Source organism: Nomascus leucogenys, chromosome 17 (assembly GCF_006542625.1).
Source record: "Nomascus leucogenys isolate Asia chromosome 17, Asia_NLE_v1, whole genome shotgun sequence".
Classification (NCBI taxonomy): domain Eukaryota; kingdom Metazoa; phylum Chordata; class Mammalia; order Primates; family Hylobatidae; genus Nomascus; species Nomascus leucogenys.
This window is the reverse complement of record NC_044397.1, coordinates 8,499,329-8,518,418: the sequence shown is the minus strand read 5'-3', so window position 1 is coordinate 8,518,418 and position 19,090 is coordinate 8,499,329. Positions and strand designations below refer to the sequence as shown.

The 19,090-nt window shown below is 35.2% G+C and overlaps 1 protein-coding gene across 7 annotated transcripts in view; it reads left to right on the top strand.

Moving 5' to 3' along the window:
* Nucleotides 1-19,090, top strand: part of SUPT3H (SPT3 homolog, SAGA and STAGA complex component) — a 551,049-nt gene that overhangs the window by 253,870 nt on the left and 278,089 nt on the right. For all 7 annotated transcript variants that reach the window (XR_004026555.1, XR_004026554.1, XR_004026556.1 and 4 more), the window contains one exon: nt 14,333-14,417. Coding sequence is in view for 2 of the 7 variants with exons in the window: in XM_012496574.2 (XP_012352028.1) it covers nt 14,333-14,417 (85 nt within the window). In the remaining 5 variants the exon portion in view is untranslated. The remainder of the gene's footprint in view (nt 1-14,332; nt 14,418-19,090) is intronic.

Genomic DNA, 19,090 nt, shown 5'->3' with positions numbered 1-19,090 from the left:
CCTCCGCCTCGACCTCCCAAAATCCTGGGATTATAAACATAAGCCACCATGCCCAGCCTATATAGTCTTTTCACTTTTAAAATTTTCCTTATTGTGGTGGAAACTGAAATAAATTACTTCCGAAGTCTCTTCAGTTTCCATGAAAGACAATATTATAGAGCAATTAGAGGGTTTTTGTTTGTTTGTTTTTTGTTTTTTTTAGAGTTTGCAGTCAGACTGATGGGAGTTGGAATCTCATTTCTGCCGCTTATTAAATATGTTCCTTGGGTAATCTAGTTATCCTCCTCAAGTCTTGAAGTGGCAATAGTAATAGTACTTACCTTATAGAGTCATTTTGACATTTGAATCAGTTCAGTGGTGTCTAGCAACAGTAAATCCTCAGTATGTACTATGGATATAATCGACTCATTGTCATTTTATCATAACTATCATTATTAAACAGATTCTAAATTCTATATATTTTCAGATTCATTTTTTTCCTTTTCTTTTTTAAAAGTATTTGCTGCCTTTAAAAAAATAAATCATTAATCTGGTTCCTTTTTGAATTTTTTTTACTTGGCCCCAAATGCATACCACGTTTAATGAAATTTCAAACATTTTTCCTTCTACATGTGAAAATCTTAAGTTTTCTAGGAATACACCGTTTGATTCTCTGCCCTGGCATCTTTTACTGCACATAACCTAATTCCACTCTATATTTGGTCCAAAGTGCTGCAGTTATTGACTCTTTCCTGTTAACATTATGCCCACAAATCACATGAATTTGTGGCCATCTGTGCTCATCCAACAGGCAGCTATATACATATAATAAGCATATATTAAAGCCTATATGCTTAAGGTTTTAATCTGCTCTAACAGTATCTAGTTTATGTGCCCACTGAACTTTCACAACATGGGGAAGGCTCCTTGTGGTCTGAGATAATAGTGGAATCAGTTGGGAGGTGAATCCGTCCTCCTTCCTTCTCTTCCCCAGACATACGTTGAGTGCCCACATACAACTGGCATCTTCTTAGGTGCTCAGAACACAAATTTAAATAACAGGTGATTATTTTCCTCTAAATGCATAGGGGAGAATAGAGACAAATTAGTTAATGTAAAAGTATGACTATGTAACTACATAACTATACAGCTATGTAACTATACTATGAGGAGGTTGTGAAGAGTGCTATGGAAGCATCTAGGAGTGGGATTTGTTATTTATTGCCACAATAATGCTGCATAACAAAACATTGTGAAACCTCAGCATTTATGATTATATGTCTATGACAGTAGATTAGGCAACCCCACCAATCTCAACTGGGCTATGTTATCTATCTGAGGGTCAGCTGACTGCCAGCTGATCTACGATAACTCAACTACGATGACTGGGGTGACGGAGCTCTGCTTCATGTATCTCTAATTTTCCATACTTTCCATACTCTAATTTGTCATACTTTCATGGCAGTGGCAGAGTGCAAGAGTGCAAGTTGAAATGCTTAAGCACTTCCTAGCCGCTGCTGCTAATAATATCCCATTGGCCAAAGAACATAACAGGATTGAGCTCAGGGTTATAGTGCAGGGCTACTTAAAGTTACTTGGCAATGGGAATGGATATAATATGAGGTGAAAGGTGAGTTAGGGCAATCAGTGCAATATGCCGTAGAGGAGCAAATGAGTATTATGGAAAATTTCCCAAGGGTCGTACCCCTCGAACTAAGTTTGGAAGGCATTGGCTGAATGGAAGAAGAAACAAAGACTTAGTTGACAGAGAAAATATCATGTACAAAAGTGAGAAGACATGAAACCTATTGTGTGGTCAGCTGTCCATAGGGAGTTTGGTATGTCAGGAACAAATGGTGCATGGCTAGAAATAAGGGTGGAACCAGAGAGAAGCCAGATTTCAAAGACTTTTTTGAAAGTTGTAGGATTCTGTGAAGGCTCTAAGCTAGGGTCTTAATTACTGTTTTATTGATATTAACTATTATAAATAATTAATTGCCTGGTATTGCCTATTTTTATTTGCTACCGCAGAGCTAGTACCTATGAAGATCTTAATCGTGTACAGTGTGGTAGTTGGTAGATACAGAGATGTATGTTTTCACTAATATTTTCAGTATACTTAAAGACTTTATATGTTCATTGTAAGCCTCTACAAGTACATACTGAGCTTTTCATAGTAAAATTTAAAGATTAATATGAGTTTCAGGGCTAATAGTGTATATAAATATCTGTAAAGGGTTATTATTTATGCATGCCAAATTTTCAAGTTATAGACTTTATACTAAAGTAAAAGATCATTTAATGTATGCTATGTGTTTATTCTCAATAGAGTTGTGTCTTAACGTCTTTCTCATGTCATCACTTTTTTATCCATGTTCTAGAGTACAAACTGAAAACACATTTCTCCTGGGTATACTAAATTTCATTTTTATTTGAGGAATACAGTATTGTTGAGACTAGAGATAAACTTTTTCTTAATGTTCTTAAAAGTGACTGATCACTATAAGACAATTGTCTTATATACTTCCTGATTCAAGCGAAAGCCCTTTGTGAAGGAACTAATGGAATATATTATGTAGTACAACTGGAATATATTATGTATTCTCCTACTGGCAGTCACATATTTACACAATTAATTTTCAAGTTGCATTATTTCCATATTTTTTAATTTATAGTTTTATTTGTATTCTGAGACCAAAGCCATTGTTTTTAGTGACAAATTAGATTTTGCAAATACAACTACATTAGGAAAAAGATTATGTACAATAGTGGTATTAATTATTGCCAGGTGGTTTTTCTAGAATGCTTTGTAAGGAAGTGTAATAAAGTTATAATTTTGGCATGAGTTTGCTTCATTTTTTAAAATGTTGGGTGAAGGAGATTCTAGTCATTATACCCTGATGAACTTGACATCAATCTCAAGAAAAATTTTGGAATCTATAATTATTAGGAACTTGCATGAGCTCACAATTCATATCAGAATAAAATAATTTTACTTTCATTAAGGTAATGCCACAGTTGTAGAGTAAAAATTTAAATGAGATGTGTGATGTCATCTCTCCTGATGTTCTGCTGGATGAGATGGAGAGTTATATTTCAGACAAAGACAGCTTGAAACCTGGATCAACTCTTCCCAGCCCACAAAGTGTTGATTATTGGATCTGTTGTTTCAAGGATATCTCTCTGCTACAGGGCTTCATAATTGGCCTATGACTTGTTCAACACTTAGAGGTTTGCATTCCTTTGGTTTGTTTACTAAAAGTTTTATAACTTTTTTTTAATGAAAACTTGGGTAGGACCTTAATATATAAATCAAATAAATGCCGAACTACTCTGATTCAAGTGGGAATTGAAGGTGGTAGTAGTTTTGGAAAGTCTTTTCAAAGATATACTATTTACATTGAGACCAAAATGATAAGAAATAGGAAGTCTTTAACCTTGAAGAAGGCTAGAGAGGGTGCATGGTTTCTTCAAGTAGATTAGTGGTTGCCTTTGGCTGAGGGTGGGAAATAGGACTGACTGTAAATGGGCATGAGACATTGTTTTGGAATGATGGAAATGTTCTGAAACTAGATTGTGGTGATGATGGTAAAACCGTATAAATTTGCTAAAAGTCATTGAATTGTACACTTTTAAACAACTGGATTTTATGGTATGTAAATGATATCTCAATAAAGCCGTTTAAAACAGATACTGTTTAGCAAAAACAGAACAAAACCAGGCCTTTAAAGTAAGCTTTCTTCATATTTCTGAAGACCTGTCATGTAAAAGGATTTGTCATTTCATCAGTTCCAGGGGACAAAGCTAATCCCAGCATATGGAAATTAATTTTTAAAAACCCAGAATTTCACTTACTAGAACAAATATCTCTCCACGATGCAGGGGGACAGGCATAGTGATAGTGTGTTGCAGGGTCTTTAAGAGGTTTAAATGACATATATAAGTATACCTGGCACTTAATACATGCTTACTGTTTAAAGAAAAATTAATACAGATAAAGATACAAGTGTATCTGTGTATAATTTTTAAGAGAGAGAGAAACGTGCACAATTGTGCTAAAATGTTAACAATTGGTGATTCTAGGTGAAGGATTTACAGGTGTTCATTCCACTGTTACTTCAGCTTTTCTGTTGGTTAGGAATCTTTCAAAATAAAATGCGAGAAGGAGGAGAGGAAGGGAGGCTAGGCTGACTAGTTTGTGAGGGCAAACTTCCTTAAACGCTGTGAAAAATAATGAGCCTGTCATTCAGTATCTGAAATAAAAAAAGAAAACTTGATTTATTTCTTCTTATCACAAAAGAGAGATACATGCTGGTCAAGCACAGTTTGTTAGCAAGGAAGGCTGCTGATCTTTTGAGTTTTCAGAAAGCATTGAGTTCAGGGATTGGTCGTGTTCTGGAGTTGACATAATCTATAATAAGAGAGATGAGAATGTTGTTGATTGGTTGGCACTCAAGGGTATGTTTACTGGAATGAGTCTGTTCCTGGTTCTGGTGGCTTCTTATTACCATGGCTACAGAAAATCAGTCATGTCTTTATGTTTGTGGGAACTTTGAAAATTCTCAGCTAGTATAATATTCAGTGCCTGACATGATGTAGACCCAGTATTCAATTAATATTCGTTGAATGTAAGTGCATTTTTAAAAAGCTCACAATGTTTGCCATTATCACCACCATCATCATCTCATTGTTAGAAACTGAAGAACTTGGCTTTGAAGTTCTAAAATCTTAGGCTGCATTTTATTTGAAATCCTCTCACTACAGTTCTTAGTTTGGAAGTTGTTTTGTTTGGTTATTTAAATCAGTGTTTCCTAATTTTTTTTCAATGCTATGTCACTACATGGGCTTAGAAAAGGATTACATACACAGTAAATACGTTTAAAATCAAGAGTTTCTTTTCTTCAGAACCTCTCAGAGTGTTTAGTATGGTAACATGCATTGCAAATCTAGAGAAATATAAAATATGTCATTTTCCAAGCTCATTTAACTACAAAATACTTTTTTTTCTGGACACTGTCAGTCTGAAAAATGTCGTTGCAGTATGCCACATTTATATCCATTTTATATTGATAATTTTCTAAAGATCTGATAGTACAAAATTCTCTTATCTCTGTGACTATCTCAGACCAAGTAATCTTGATGCTTACTGTTCCTGACTTCCCGGGGAAATCTCTTAACTTTCTTGACTCTGTCTGATTCCAGGTTTATGTAACATGGGAGCAACTTTCCTGTTCGCATGCTTTACAGTTTGCTTTAAATGATAGGTGAGAAAAGTCCTCTATGACTATGAGGTGTTATTGTGATTACAGTGTATCTGTTTTCAATGTTATAGAAAGTTAGTTTTTTGACTAAATTTCGGTAAATTTCAGTCAAACTAAGATAGTAAAGTCCATTAAATGTTTTGGAGGCTTAATAGACTTTCATTTAGCATGTGGTTGTACAATGAGTTCTGGATGAGGTAAAAATCCTAGTTTTACTTCTAACTGGACTTATGACGTTGAGATGGCTATTTAACCTCTTGGACTTTCATTTTCCATCTGTTTAAAACTGAATGAATGGACTACATAATCTTTTAGATTCTTTTTTGACCTAACATTCAATGATTGCTGTATAGATCTTTCCTGTTCCTCAAATAGGGAGGGTTTATAATAATTTGCTTTATGCTGCTACCTATTAAGAGTTTGAAGATGGGAATATTTGCTTCTTAGAAATGTAGGATATATGAAGAAAAATGCCCTGTAAATTGTTAGAAGAAATTCATAAAGATATTCTGCTAGTTTTGTAAACTTTCTCAGATGCACATTTTCATGTACTGTAGATGAGTTTTATTTTATGAACTTTCTTATAAATATTTATGGATGAGCTTTCTTATGTAAGTCTTGATTTTTAAAAAATTTTCTAATTTATATATTTTTTCTATTTAAAGCTATTTCTTTCACACATCAGCTCTTAATAAATACATGTTTTAATATTTCACACTGCCCATTGCGTACTTTACATTTCATGATTCTGTTCTAAGTTTTTTTCTGTCATCTTTCTAACATACAAATTATTTATTTAGTAATTCATTAGTTATATTGTTTGTTGTGTCCTTTCCTCATTGGAATGTATACTTGACTCATTTTTTTTGTCTGTTTTGTTCACTGTTATGTTCCAAGCAACCAGAACAGTGCCTGGCACATACCAGGCAATCAGTCAATATTTGTTGATTGAGTGATTAATACCTATAGGTAATATATGTTTACCTTTTCAGAATTTTACACTCTTTTATTTTAAACGTATTTGTATATTAGTATATTTGTATTTTTTTTACATTGGCATTATTTTATATCATAATTTAATAATTTTGCTTTTTATGTATCTTCACATATTTATATTTATTTCATGGTGTTTTGTAAAATTCTTAAAGTTTTCTCAAAGTTCAGTTAAATTATATGAATGTTTACTATCAGAAGGAGAATGGGGAAATGGTTGTTGAGAAATCAAGCAAGCAATGAGAAAAATCATCACTGCTAGGAAATCTGTTGTCTTAGATGTTTATTTGATTTTTTTTTTTTGATGGAGTCTTGCTCTTTTGCCCAGGCTAGAGTGCAATGGCTCAATCTCGGCTCACTGCAACCTCTGCCTCCCAGGCTCAGGCGATTCTCCTGCCTCAACCTCCCGAGTAGCTGGGGTTATAGGCATGCGCCACCACGCCTAGCTAATTTTGTATTTTTAGTAGAGATGGGGTTTCACCATGTTGGCCAGGCTGGTCTGGAACTCCTGACCTCAGGTGATCTACCCGCTTTGGCCTCCCAAAGTGCTGGGGTTACAGGCTTGAGCCACCACGCCCAGCCTTATTTGATATTTTGATTTACCTATCACTTGGGGTTTCTTAGAGCTATTGTTAATAGAATTCATTTCTTCCTTTGAAAACAGGTGGGTAAAATCATAGATTCGTGAAAGTTAGAGCTGTTAAAATTTGAAGAGCAAGGCTAATTTGTAGTGTTTATAACTTTCCAATTGCATTAAATGACTGATCATGGCCAAACTTCTGCACTTTTATTCCCCACTTTGGATAGTGGACAAATCAGTGTCAACAGATATTGGGTAAGAATGACATAAACAACAGTATGATTTCTGTGTTCACATATGTCATCTAGTACTAGTTTAGCTGACTAGCATGTATGGTAGTGCTGTAGCCTGCTGTTCGCTCTAATTCCATTTAGGAGAAATTCTTGGGTATTATAGTAATACCTAGTCTATAAAAGTGTAATCAGAAAAATGCTTTGAAGGGAAAATAAAAAACCTTTCTTTTGGGGACAGCAAGTTACCCAGAGCCTTCTTACAGCAAGCAATAGTCACACAGTGTCCATTCTAAAGTAATGTCAATTACCTGGGGTAGGAAAACATCCCAAAAAACCAGAACTAATTAAAAAAAAAAAAAAAGTAGCTCCCAAGACCACAGCAATTACTTAACCACAGTATCCAGAATGATTTAACCACATTAGAGTCTGTAGCCAGTGGGAAGTATTGAAAGCAACTCAGCATCCAAGAAGATGTACACATGGCAGTAAAGAAACATCTCTTTATCCTTTCTTTATGTTTGGTTTCTAGATGCTTTATGAGTAGATCTGCTTGTAGGCCTTGTGTGCTTGGTGACTGGCCCAGCAGGCTGTCTCACAGATCATCACCAAACTTATCCCCTTTGCTTCTTTTTCAGAATCTCTTCAATTAAAACTTAATCAGCCCTTCCCCTCTGTTAGAAACTTAATCAGCCCTTCCCCTCTGTTAGAAACTTAATCAGCCCTTCCCCTCTGTTAGAAACTTCATCAGTCATTCCCCTCTCTTCTTAATCAGGGCTTGGAAATTTAAAAACAAGTATTTTAGACTCAAAGTTAGGCCTGTTAAATTCTTTTAATAGAAAAAGAATAATGTAAAATTCTGTGAGTAATATGTTCAACACCCCCCGCCTTTTTTTTTTTTTAATTTAAGGGACAATGACATGTTTCTTAGAAATTATTTCCACATATAAGGCCAGGGATAAACTATAGCTTTCTTTTGCTTCCTCTTATTATTTTTATTTATTTATTTCATTCTGTTACTCATTTTTAACATGTTTTTCTTTTTCTTAATTTCAGATTTTTCCATAGTTTACTCTGTACGATTTGATTTTCTCATAACAGTGTTGCCCCATTCTTGAAGACAGTCTTTAAGATTTATGAATTATAGTTGAATCAGATATATTTGATTCAAAATAAAGTTTCTGAAAAGGTTTCTTTAAAATTATCTAATCTAGTCCCCTCCTTTTACTGCTGAGAAACTGAGGTGCCAGGAGAAGTTACCTGCTCATTGCAGTACTTCTTAATAGCAGAGTGGGAACTAGAACCAGATCATCTAACTTCCAGGATATTTTCATGGTTACTGACTTTTCCTACTTTGTAGCTGATGGCCAGAATATAGTATGACTTCTAGCAGCATTATTGTAATCTTTTTAGCTGGATACAAGCCCTGTGAACTTCATCCATTTTTCTGGGCTCAAATCTCTGGCTGGTCATTTAGTTTGGTGCTATTTCTTTCCCTGAGTGAGGGGGCCCGTGACTACAGTGAGATGTCAGCTGGGCACCTACTCATCAACTGACTCTCATGAACTTCATCCTCAACATTAGAGAATGGAAAAGCAGCATTATCTTCAGATGAAGGAATAAATTTCCCATATGCTATTTGTTTCTATTTTGAGGCTTTAGAACTGAAATAATAACGGTAATTGTTTGAAAGCAAATATACAAGTTTTATTTATTGTTAATTCATTCCCTTAACAAATGAAACTGTTTTCTGGCTTGTTTTTTTTTGGGCAGGGGGATGGGGGAAGTATGCCATGACCTTCTAGTACTAATTAGGCCGATTTACTTGGTAGAGAATGCTTTGGAAAACCCCTCAATCCCAGGCAAACTAGGGTGATTGGTCATGCTGATAACAATAATGTATATATGTTAGTGAATGCAAAAAGATTTTCTAACACCAATAAATAAAATATATTTTTAAAAATACCATTTTGGCTGGGGGCAGTGGATCAAGGCTATAATCCTAGCACTTTTTGGGAAGCTGAGGTGGGCAGATCATGAGGTCAGGAGTTTGAGACCAGCCTGGCCAACGTGGTGAAACCCCGTCTCTATTAAAAATACAACAACTAGCTGGGCATGGTGTCGCCTGTAATCCCAGCTACTCAGGAGGCTGAGGCAGGACAATTGCTTGAAGCCGGGAGGCGGAGGTTGCAGTGAGCCAAGGTCGCGCCACTGCACTCCAGCCTGGGCAACAGAGTGAGACTCTGTCTCAAAAAAAAAAAAAAAAAAAAAAGAATCGTTTGTTTTATTTTTACCTCCCTTGATATTTCTCTTTTGTGTTTGTTTTATGCTGTTTTGTTATTATATTAATTTGTATAACTTGAAATACACACACACATATGTACACACATTGCATATACTTTCTCAAAAAGTATTTATTTTCCCCTTATAGTTTATGCCATTAAAAGAGTTTGGAGTTGACTGCCTTTCACAGTTGGGTTTATGTAGATGTGAGGAGAATGGGTCAGTTGATACATCATCAAATACATGCATTTACATAGGGTCCAGAGGTTAGCAAAAGATTTTGGCAAATGAAATGATGCTTTAGAATTTATAGAGAGATTAAAAGAGTATTGCTATATTTGGGTAGCATCTTGGTATAGATTACTAACCAAAGATGTCACATGTGGGGTCAACATAAGTAAGACAGTAAAGCTCCTTCATTTTTAAGAAATCTTTCTCCTTTTTTTTTTTTTTAAAGCTGATGTTAGAAACCACTGAAAAGGGGTTCTGTTGTTTTTTGAGAGCAAAATGACTAGACGTTTATTGTATATTTTAATAGATGTCTATTTGAAGGATCTCCCCTAATTTTAGATAGTATTGGGCATATACATAACACAAAAATGTTAAAAGTCATAAATTCTACTGTCTTTTTAAAACAGTATCCAATGGTTTTGTTCAGCATTCATCCTCCTGGATCCCAGTATAAGTATACAGAATAAAAAGTTTAACTTCATCTCATGAATGCCCTTGTTTGTTTCATACTTTCACTGTGCACCTGTCAAGCGGATTGCAGAGTCAGTTGCCCTAGTTTGAACTGAGACATTTCGTCCCAGGATTGAATAAAGCCATGCTGTTTGCGTGAGAAGATAGAGTGTAAGTGGCTCCGCCCCAATCATTATTAAGTTGCTCTGGCCTTAGTTATAATCATGGCTGTCAGAGTCACAGTCCTTCCTAAAATGGAGGGCTGTATGTTATAGCAATGAAACTGCTGCAGGAGACCAGGAGAGGGGCAGCCTTTTCAGAAGGTTTCCTGAAAGTCCTTTAGTGGACGCTAGTCAGGCAGCCTGGTACAGGCATCAAGACAGTATGTAAATGAATAGTGTATCAGATTCTATTGATTAGGACAAGACCCAGGATAAGTCAGTCAAAACATCAGAGCACTGGGAGATAGGTCTTTAAAGGGGAAAAAAATCAAAATAGTTGTATAAGTATCAATTACTTGTCTGTCTTTAAGTGGCTTACAAATAGTACATACATTGCAGAGCAAAAAAGGAAGTGATTGTGGCCAGGTACAGCAGTTTTCATTTCTGTTTTCCAAAAACCACTAGAACAATATCTAGTTTTCTGTGTATGAGGGGAAAAATGGCAGAAGTTATTTACAAAAGCTGTTGGAGAAAAACTGAAGTACCAATAACCCTGAAAATTAAAATAATATACTCATCAAATGATATACCTGATACCAGTCATTGTAGCTAATTTAGGTACTTACTTTACATGTGTATGCTCATGAAAACTGTTTTTAGTACAAAGGTCTAACTTTCTCATAAAAGCTTAGGCAATTTGTGTATTTTATTGATATAAGTAAGAAGTATTTTTAATTTTTTTACTATAGATGTCAATTGAAGTTGTAGTTTTGTGTTTAAGCCAATTATTTAGCTTTGATAACTTTGAACTTTTTTTAAGAGTGACATTCGAAGTAACTTAGAATAATGGAAGGAAAACCTTGTTCAGGTATTCCAAAGAATTAAATAATGCGTATATCAGTGAATACAACAAAAGATTTTTGCCTTTGTGGAGTTTGCTTTTTATTGTGGACTTTTTATTCTCTTTTTGTTCTATTGGTTGTTTGCACCAAGTAACATACTATCTTAATTATTGTAGCTTTATATTAAGTCCTATAGAAAATATCTCTCCCATCTTATACTTCAAAAGTGTTTTGACTATTCGTGTCTCTTTACCATCTCATATAATGTTTAGAACCAATTTATATTTATTTTTAATTGCATCTTCTACCTTTATGTTAATGATGATTTTTTGTAGATTGATCTTATAGCCAGAAACTTGCTAACTTATTAATTCAAATAATTTGTTTCTTGATTTTTGGTTTTCTGTGTAGATACTCATATTATCTGCATATAAGGACAGTGTAGTTTTCTCTTTTCCAATACTTGTATAGTTTTAGTCTTGTTTTATTGTTCTGACTATAATCTTAAATATTATATTGACTGAAGGTAGTGATAATAGTTATCCTTATATTGATCTGGTTCTTAAAGGGTCTAAATGCTTCTGTGTATGTGGTTTCCTGTAGGGTCTTAGAAGATTCCCTTTATCAAATTAAAGAAAGTTTCTTGTGGTGCTAGCTTACTAAAGGTTTATGTCATGAGTGGTTGCTGGATTTTGATGAGTGGTTTTCTTAAATCTATTGAAATGATTATGTAGGTTTTCTTTTTTCATTTTCTAAATTAATGTAGTTATATTAATATATTTATTCAGTATTGAGCTATTCCTTTCCTGGCTATGTTAGTCAAAGTTCTCTAGAAAAAATACAAGCAATAGGATTTTATAAAGGAGATACACACATACATATAAGATACATGAACATGCATGCACACATACACACACATATCAAAACAAGGAGGGACTAATCATGACATTTATCATCCTTGACTACAGGTGCACGCTGCCATGCCCGGCTAATTTATTTTGTATTTTAGTAGAAACAGGGTTTCACTGTGTTGCCCAGGCTGGTCTCAAACTCCTGAGCTCATGCAATCCGCCAGCCTCGGCCTCCCAAAGTAGTGCTAGGATTACAGGTATGAGCCACTGTGCCTGGCCTATTTCTTTTTCTTACCTAATTGCTTTGGCTGGAATTTACAGTATTGTGTTGAATAGAAGTGACAAAATTGGACATTGTGTTAATGCTCATCTTAGGGGAAAAGTTTTTAGTGTTTCACCATTAAGTTGGATGGTAGCTGTGAGTTTTTCATATATGGTCTTTATCAGAGTGATAACTTTTCTCCATTAACTTTGTAAATGCTATTATATTTTTCATTTCTATTTCTGTTTAGTACTTTTTCAAAGATGACTGAGCATTTGGTAAAGTTTTTGTTGTCCTACGTATATTTCTCATTTCTCTTTTAAAAAAACATAAATTACTATAGTTAATAGATACTTATTTATTCAGGTATGTATAGGCTGTAGGTCTGATTCTGCAGTTTGTTGGTCCTGCTCACTCTCACTCTTGATGACTTGATTCCTGGTACACGTAGTGAATTTTGATTTTGAATTTATGGTCCTCGATATGTCATCCATGGGAATTCTTTCAGTTATTTGTTCGAAATATATTCTTCAAGAAATGAGTTGTATTTGTTTCTACAAGGTACCTGTGGGCACTATCAATATAAATCACTTTAAATTAATGCTTGGCCTTTTTTTAAGGCTATATGGGCAGCGGATACTCTAGCACCATGGAAGTGAATTTATAGTTAACAATTCTTAGGGAAGATTTTTTTTCCTCTCCCACTCAAAGCTTCGGGTAAGGTAGGCAAAGTGCATTCTCTGGAATGGGTATTTTCCTAGTTCACACATTGAAGGTGTCACTGTCACTTTATGTTAGGTTTCTCAATGTTATATTGGATTCCCAAACTGATTTCCTACCTTTCTTGTGGTCCCCACATTCTTTTCTATACCTTGAATTCTCTACTAGTTCAATATAGACTGTAGGTTACTGTGATTAGGTAGATGCCTTCAGAATAAATTTTGAAGCTTCAGTGCTCTATTATAGAACTCTTTTTTCATCTTGTCTGACTTTGGTTTTGTCTTCTCTACTGCTGGTTAAAGCATACTTTAAATATATTATTGTGCATTTTCAAGTGTTCTTTACCAAGAAGGTATTCTTTGCACATCTGGTCTACTTTTAAGCTTTAAGAAGAGGAATTCTAAGGCCAGCCTTTGTAATCCATCCTTGAAAATCTGCTTCTATATAATTCCAAGTCATATTCACTGGTATTTACATAAATTTTTCTTACCAATTTTCAAAGCTGATTACACCATACACTTTTATACCTTTCTATGTGGCTCTTACTAGCTCTTGTATTGGTAATTGGGATGTGGTTACACGATTTGCTGGTTGCCAGTATTGTGAAGTAGTTGTTAGTATTTTGCATTTTGAAACAATAAATTCCCTTTAAAAAATACTGTACAAGCCGGGCACGGTGACTCACGCCTGTAATCCCAGGACTTTGGGAGGCCAAGGTGGGTGGATCACCTGAGGTCAGGAGTTCGAGACCAGCCTCGCCGACATGGTGAAACCCTGTATCTACTAAAAATAAAAAATTAGCCAGGTGTGGTGACACGCGCCTGTAGTCCCAGCTACTCAAGAGTCCGTGGTAGGAGAATTGCTTGAACCTGGGAGGCGGAGGTTGCAGTGAGCCGAGATCGTGCCACTGCACTACAGCCTGGGCAACAGGGTGAGACTCTGTCTCAAAAAAAAAAAAATGTACGAATCCAGAAATAGCATAGATAACACTGCACTTTTCTTTTGAAGTTGCAACTTGTATAGGAAAGACTTTCTTTTATTTTCTTTTTTCTTCTTTTTTTTTAAACAGAGTCTGACTCTGTTGCCCATGATGGAGTACAGTGGGATGATCTTGGCTTACTGCAACTTCTGCCTCCTGGGCTCAAGCCATCCCCCCACCTCAGCCTCCCAAGTAGCTGGGACTATAGGCACATGCCACTGCTTCTGGCTAATTTTGTATTTATTGTAGAGGCGGAGTTTCACCATGTTATGCAGGCTGGTCACGAACTCTTGGGCTCAAGTGATCCTCCCGCTCTGGCCTCCCAAAGTGCTGAGATTAAAGGCGTAAGCCACCACACCTGGCCAAGAAAATTGCACACCCATTCAGATATTTGAGCAAACAATTTATATTCTCCTTACTAAACTGATTCATGTAATAAATAATGTTTCACTTTTTGCCTTTCTTAGTTTTATAGTCCTTAATATTGCTGTGTTTAAAATTATTTTGCAGGTATTCTTTAGGTGATGCTAGAAGGCCTCTTCATGAAACAGCAGTTTTGGTAGAAGATGTGGTACACACTCAGTTAATTAATCTGGTAAGAGCATATATAATTTGATTCGGTTTCTCTTCTCTGCATTCTTTTATTAGGATTGTAACCCAACACTTTAAAAACATTTTATTTACAGCTGGATGGTTTTTTGTTAGCATTATTGAAGTATAATTTATATATAACAAAATTTACTAGTTTAATGCATAATTTGCTGAGCCCCGACAATGGAATATTATAATATTAGCTTATAACACAATCATGATATTGAAAATTTGCATAATCTAAAACAAACCCTTGTTCCCCTGGGCAGTCAGCAGCCATCATCATCACAGCGAAAAGATAATGACTCACCGAAGGCTGAGATGGTTGTTAGCATTTTGTAACAAGGTATTTTTAAATTAAGGTATGTGCATTATTTTTTAGACATAATGCCATTTGACAATCAATAGACTACAGTATAGTGTAAACATAGCTTTTATATGCACTGAGTAACCTCATAATTTGACTGTACACCTACTCTGTACCCACAAAAATTAAAAGTTAAAAAATTAAAAAAAAAATTTATCTGACTCACTTTATTGCAGTGGTCTGTAACTGAATTTATGGTATCTCTGAGGTATGCCTCTACCACGTTTAAAGAGGAATTCACTCATGTTGCCTTCCAATCCTTGTATGATTTTATTTTTACATTTAGCTCATTCATATAGTTGTTTTTTATTCCTGTTATTTTGTGAGATATGGATCTAATTTTATCCTTTTCCAAATGGGAACTCAGTTTTACCATCACCATGTATTTTAAAATTTATCTTTTCCTTAGTGATTTGAAATGCCTTCTTTATAATATACTAAATTTATATACATAGGTATCTTTCTCATTGTATATGCTATACTAATGGTTTAGTATATGTATATCCTAGTATGGTGTTTATTACAGGTGTTATAGTATATTTTAATGATTATTAGGGCTAAACTTCCTTGTAGTTTTTCTTTTTTTTCAGTATGTTCCCAGCTATTCATGTATATTTATTGCTCCTCATGAATATTAGTAGCAACTTATCTAGCTAATAAAAATTTACATTGGTATGTTTATTGAGATTACATGATTTTATAAGTTAAGGAGAACTGCATCTTTAAAATCTTGAATCATTCTATGAATGGGGATATCTACATTTGTTTGAGACTACTTTTGTGTCTTTCAGTTGTGTTTTAACATTTTTCTTCTTTTAGCTTCACACATTTCTTGTTAATTTGTTTTTTTAACTATTTCATCTTCTTTGTTGCTATTGTTAATGGATTTTTTCTATAATTGTGTAACAGCTGAAAACATTCAAAGTTTAATGTAATACATAAATCTACAGATTCAAGAAGAGCCAACTCCGTTTAGGACAAATTAAAAGAAATCCATGTTAAAAAATCAGTTCTAGAGATAGCAAACTACCCAAAGCCAAAGATAAGGAAAAAATCTTGAGAGCAGCCAGAAAAAAACTACATGTTACATACAGGGGAACAAATGAATAACAGTTAACTTGTCAGAAACTAATGTAGGTCAGAAAATATTAGAATGACATATTCAAAGAGCTGAAAGGAAAAGATTATCAACATAGAATTCCATGTAGGGAAGAACATACTTAAAGAATAAAGATAAAGATATGTTCAGATGAAAGAAATGTAACAATAATGAACAATAATAACATAATACAAATCTTAAAGCCTGACAGGTTTATTATCATAGGGGAAGGATGATTTGAAAGATAGTGGAATTCTTATCAGAAAACAGGCAGGCTAGAATGAAATGGCACAACAGTTTTAAACTACTGAATGTAGAGTATTAGGTTGACTGTTCTTTTTCTCTATCTTTCTATAGCCTTCTCCCCTTCTTTACATGTCCTCCTGTCTTATAAGGACACCAAGTATTTACTCTTTAGTGGTTATTTAGTTGTTATTCATATTAAATCTGTGTATGTTACTATTTTTATATTACAACGTTATAACTTTTTCTTTAAAGTCAAATCCTTTTAAGGAACGTAGATAAAAAAGGAAGCATATGGCCTATTTTGTATTTACCCACATATCTACCGTTTCCCATGCTCATTATTCCTTCTCACAGATTTTAGTTGCCATTTCAGTCTTTTCCTTCATCCTGAAGAAGGCTCGTAACTTTTTTTGTAGTACAGCTGTGCTAATGATGAAGTCTCTTACATTTCTTTCATCTGAACATATCTTTATCTTTATTCTTTAAGTATGTTCTTCCCTACATGGAATTCTATGTTGATAATCTTTTCCTTTCAGCTCTTTGAATATGCCATTCTAATATTTTCTGACCTACATTAGTTTCTGACAAGGTAACTGTTATTCATTTGTTCCCCTGTATGTAACATGTAGTTTTTTTCTGGCTGCTCTCAAGATTTTTTCCTTATCTTTGGCTTTGGGTAGTTTGCTATCTCTAGAACTGATTTTTTAAATTGTTATTTTCTTGTTGAACAGTAGGTATCAATTTGTGGAAGTTTTCAGCCATAAGTTTTACCATTTGACATTGTTTTCACAAGACTCTCAGGGCCTTTAGTGTTTCTCCAAACTTTTTCTGCTCCTTTTTCTTCTGTTGTTTTGTTTCATTTGACCTTTGTAATTCCTATTGCTTTACCTTTAAGTTTACTATTTTTTCTGCCATCTCTAATATGCCATTTAGTCAGTGCTAATGTTTTTTTCAGTGTAGCCCATAGTATTTTCTATTGCAGTATCTGTCTGAAAATGTATCTTAGTGGGTTATAAACCCCTTTTGAATTATGGGTACATATTTTTATATTCTGTTTTAAATATAGAAGTTGGAACGTTATTTGATGACTGCTACAGTAGTATAAACAAGAAATAGGCTGGGCGCGGTGGCTCACGCTTGTAATCCCAGCACTTTGGGAGGCCGAGGCGGGCGGATCACGAGGTCAGGAGATCGAGACCACTGTGAAACCCCGTCTCTACTAAAAATACAAAAAATTAGCCGGGCGTGGTGTCGGGCACCTATAGTCCCAGCTACGCGGAGAGGCTGAGGCAGGAGAATGGCGTGAACCCGGGAGGCGGAGCTTGCAGTGAGCCGAGATTGCGCCACTGCACTCCAGCCTGGGCGACAGAGCAAGACTCCGTCTCAAAAAAAAAAAACAAGAAATAGTATGTGCCTTTACTTATAATGAGAAATCCTCTTATTACAATAGATGCTTACATCTCCTTAACCCATTTAATATTTGAATGATAGTTTTGATGCCTATTTGTGAGATTCATCCTGTCCAGATTCCACTAAGTGTTACATTGAATAATATACCTAACTACAGGAAAACCTTGTTTTGTTACCTCTACAATATCCAGGCATATGTCAGAGTGAGTTCTTTAGAGGAAAGGAAGAATTATAGAGAACAGTTATTTTCAAAAAGTCAGTCCTTTTTTACCGTGGAATATCATGTAGTCATGACAGATTATATGTGTGTGTTTTGTACTCTTCATTTAAATCTCTATGTAGTTCTTTATCCATTTACCTGTTAAGGTCAGTTTTTTCCTATAATTCTTTGAACATCTTTTTTTTTTTTTTTTTTTCTGAGACGGAGTCTCACTCTGTCATCCAGGTTGGAGTGCAGAGGCATGATCTTGGCTCAGTACAACCTCCGCCTCCTGGGTTCAAGCGATTTCCTGTCTCAGTCTCTTGAGTAGCTGAGACTACAGGTGTGCCACCATGCCCAGCTAATTTTTTGTATTTTTAGTAGAGACAAGGTTTCACCATATTGACCAGGCTGGCCTCGAACACCTGACCTCAGGGATCTGCCCGCCTCAGCCTCCCAAAGTGCTGGGATTACAAGCATAAGCCACCATGCCCGGTCAACATCTTTATAATAGCTTTGTTGAAGTATTTATAGTCTAAATTCGGTAACTGTACCACATTGGAAGCCATTTATATTGACTCTGCTTTTTACTTACTAGGTGTCATTCTTTTGGGGGTTTTTTTTTGCATGTCTAATAATTTTTTTAAAAGTGGATATTTTATATAATACATTATTGTGACTCTTCTGAAGACTTTTTGTTGGTTTTGTTTTAGCTGGCAGGTAACTTGCCTGGACATAAAATGTTTTCTCCCCCATATTGTAGACAGGAGCTCACCTCTCTCCTTAATTCTTAATTACTTTCTGCTGCTGTTTTTGGCTTTTCCCCTTTTGTGTCTCTCTTAAACTTGTACGTTTTCCTCCTTTGTGTCTCTCTTAAACTTGTACATTTGAACGCTTGAGAAGAAAGGGAAAAATAATAGGCAAATTGTTTTTTAAGTGTTAATACTCCCTTACTGTAGAATACTGTGTATATACATTGTATTTGTTAGTTTTTTATAATATTAAATTTTTTGTTGAAATTACATAGAACAAAATCTGTTTTGTTTTCTTTTTTTTTTTCTGAGACGGAGTCTCGCTGTCGCCCAGGCTGGAGTGCAGTGGCGCGATCTTACCTCACTGCAGGCTCCGCCCCACGGGGTTCATGCCATTCTTCTGCCTCAGCCTCCTGCGTAGCTGGGACTACAGGCGCCCGCCACCTCACCCGGCTAATTTTATGTATTTTTAGTAGAGATGGGGTTTTACCATGTTAGCCAGGATGGTCTCAATCTCCTGACCTCGTGATCCGCCCGCCTCGGCCTCCCAAAGTGCTAGGATTACAAGCGTGAGCCACCGCGCCCAGCTGTTTTCTTTTTTCAG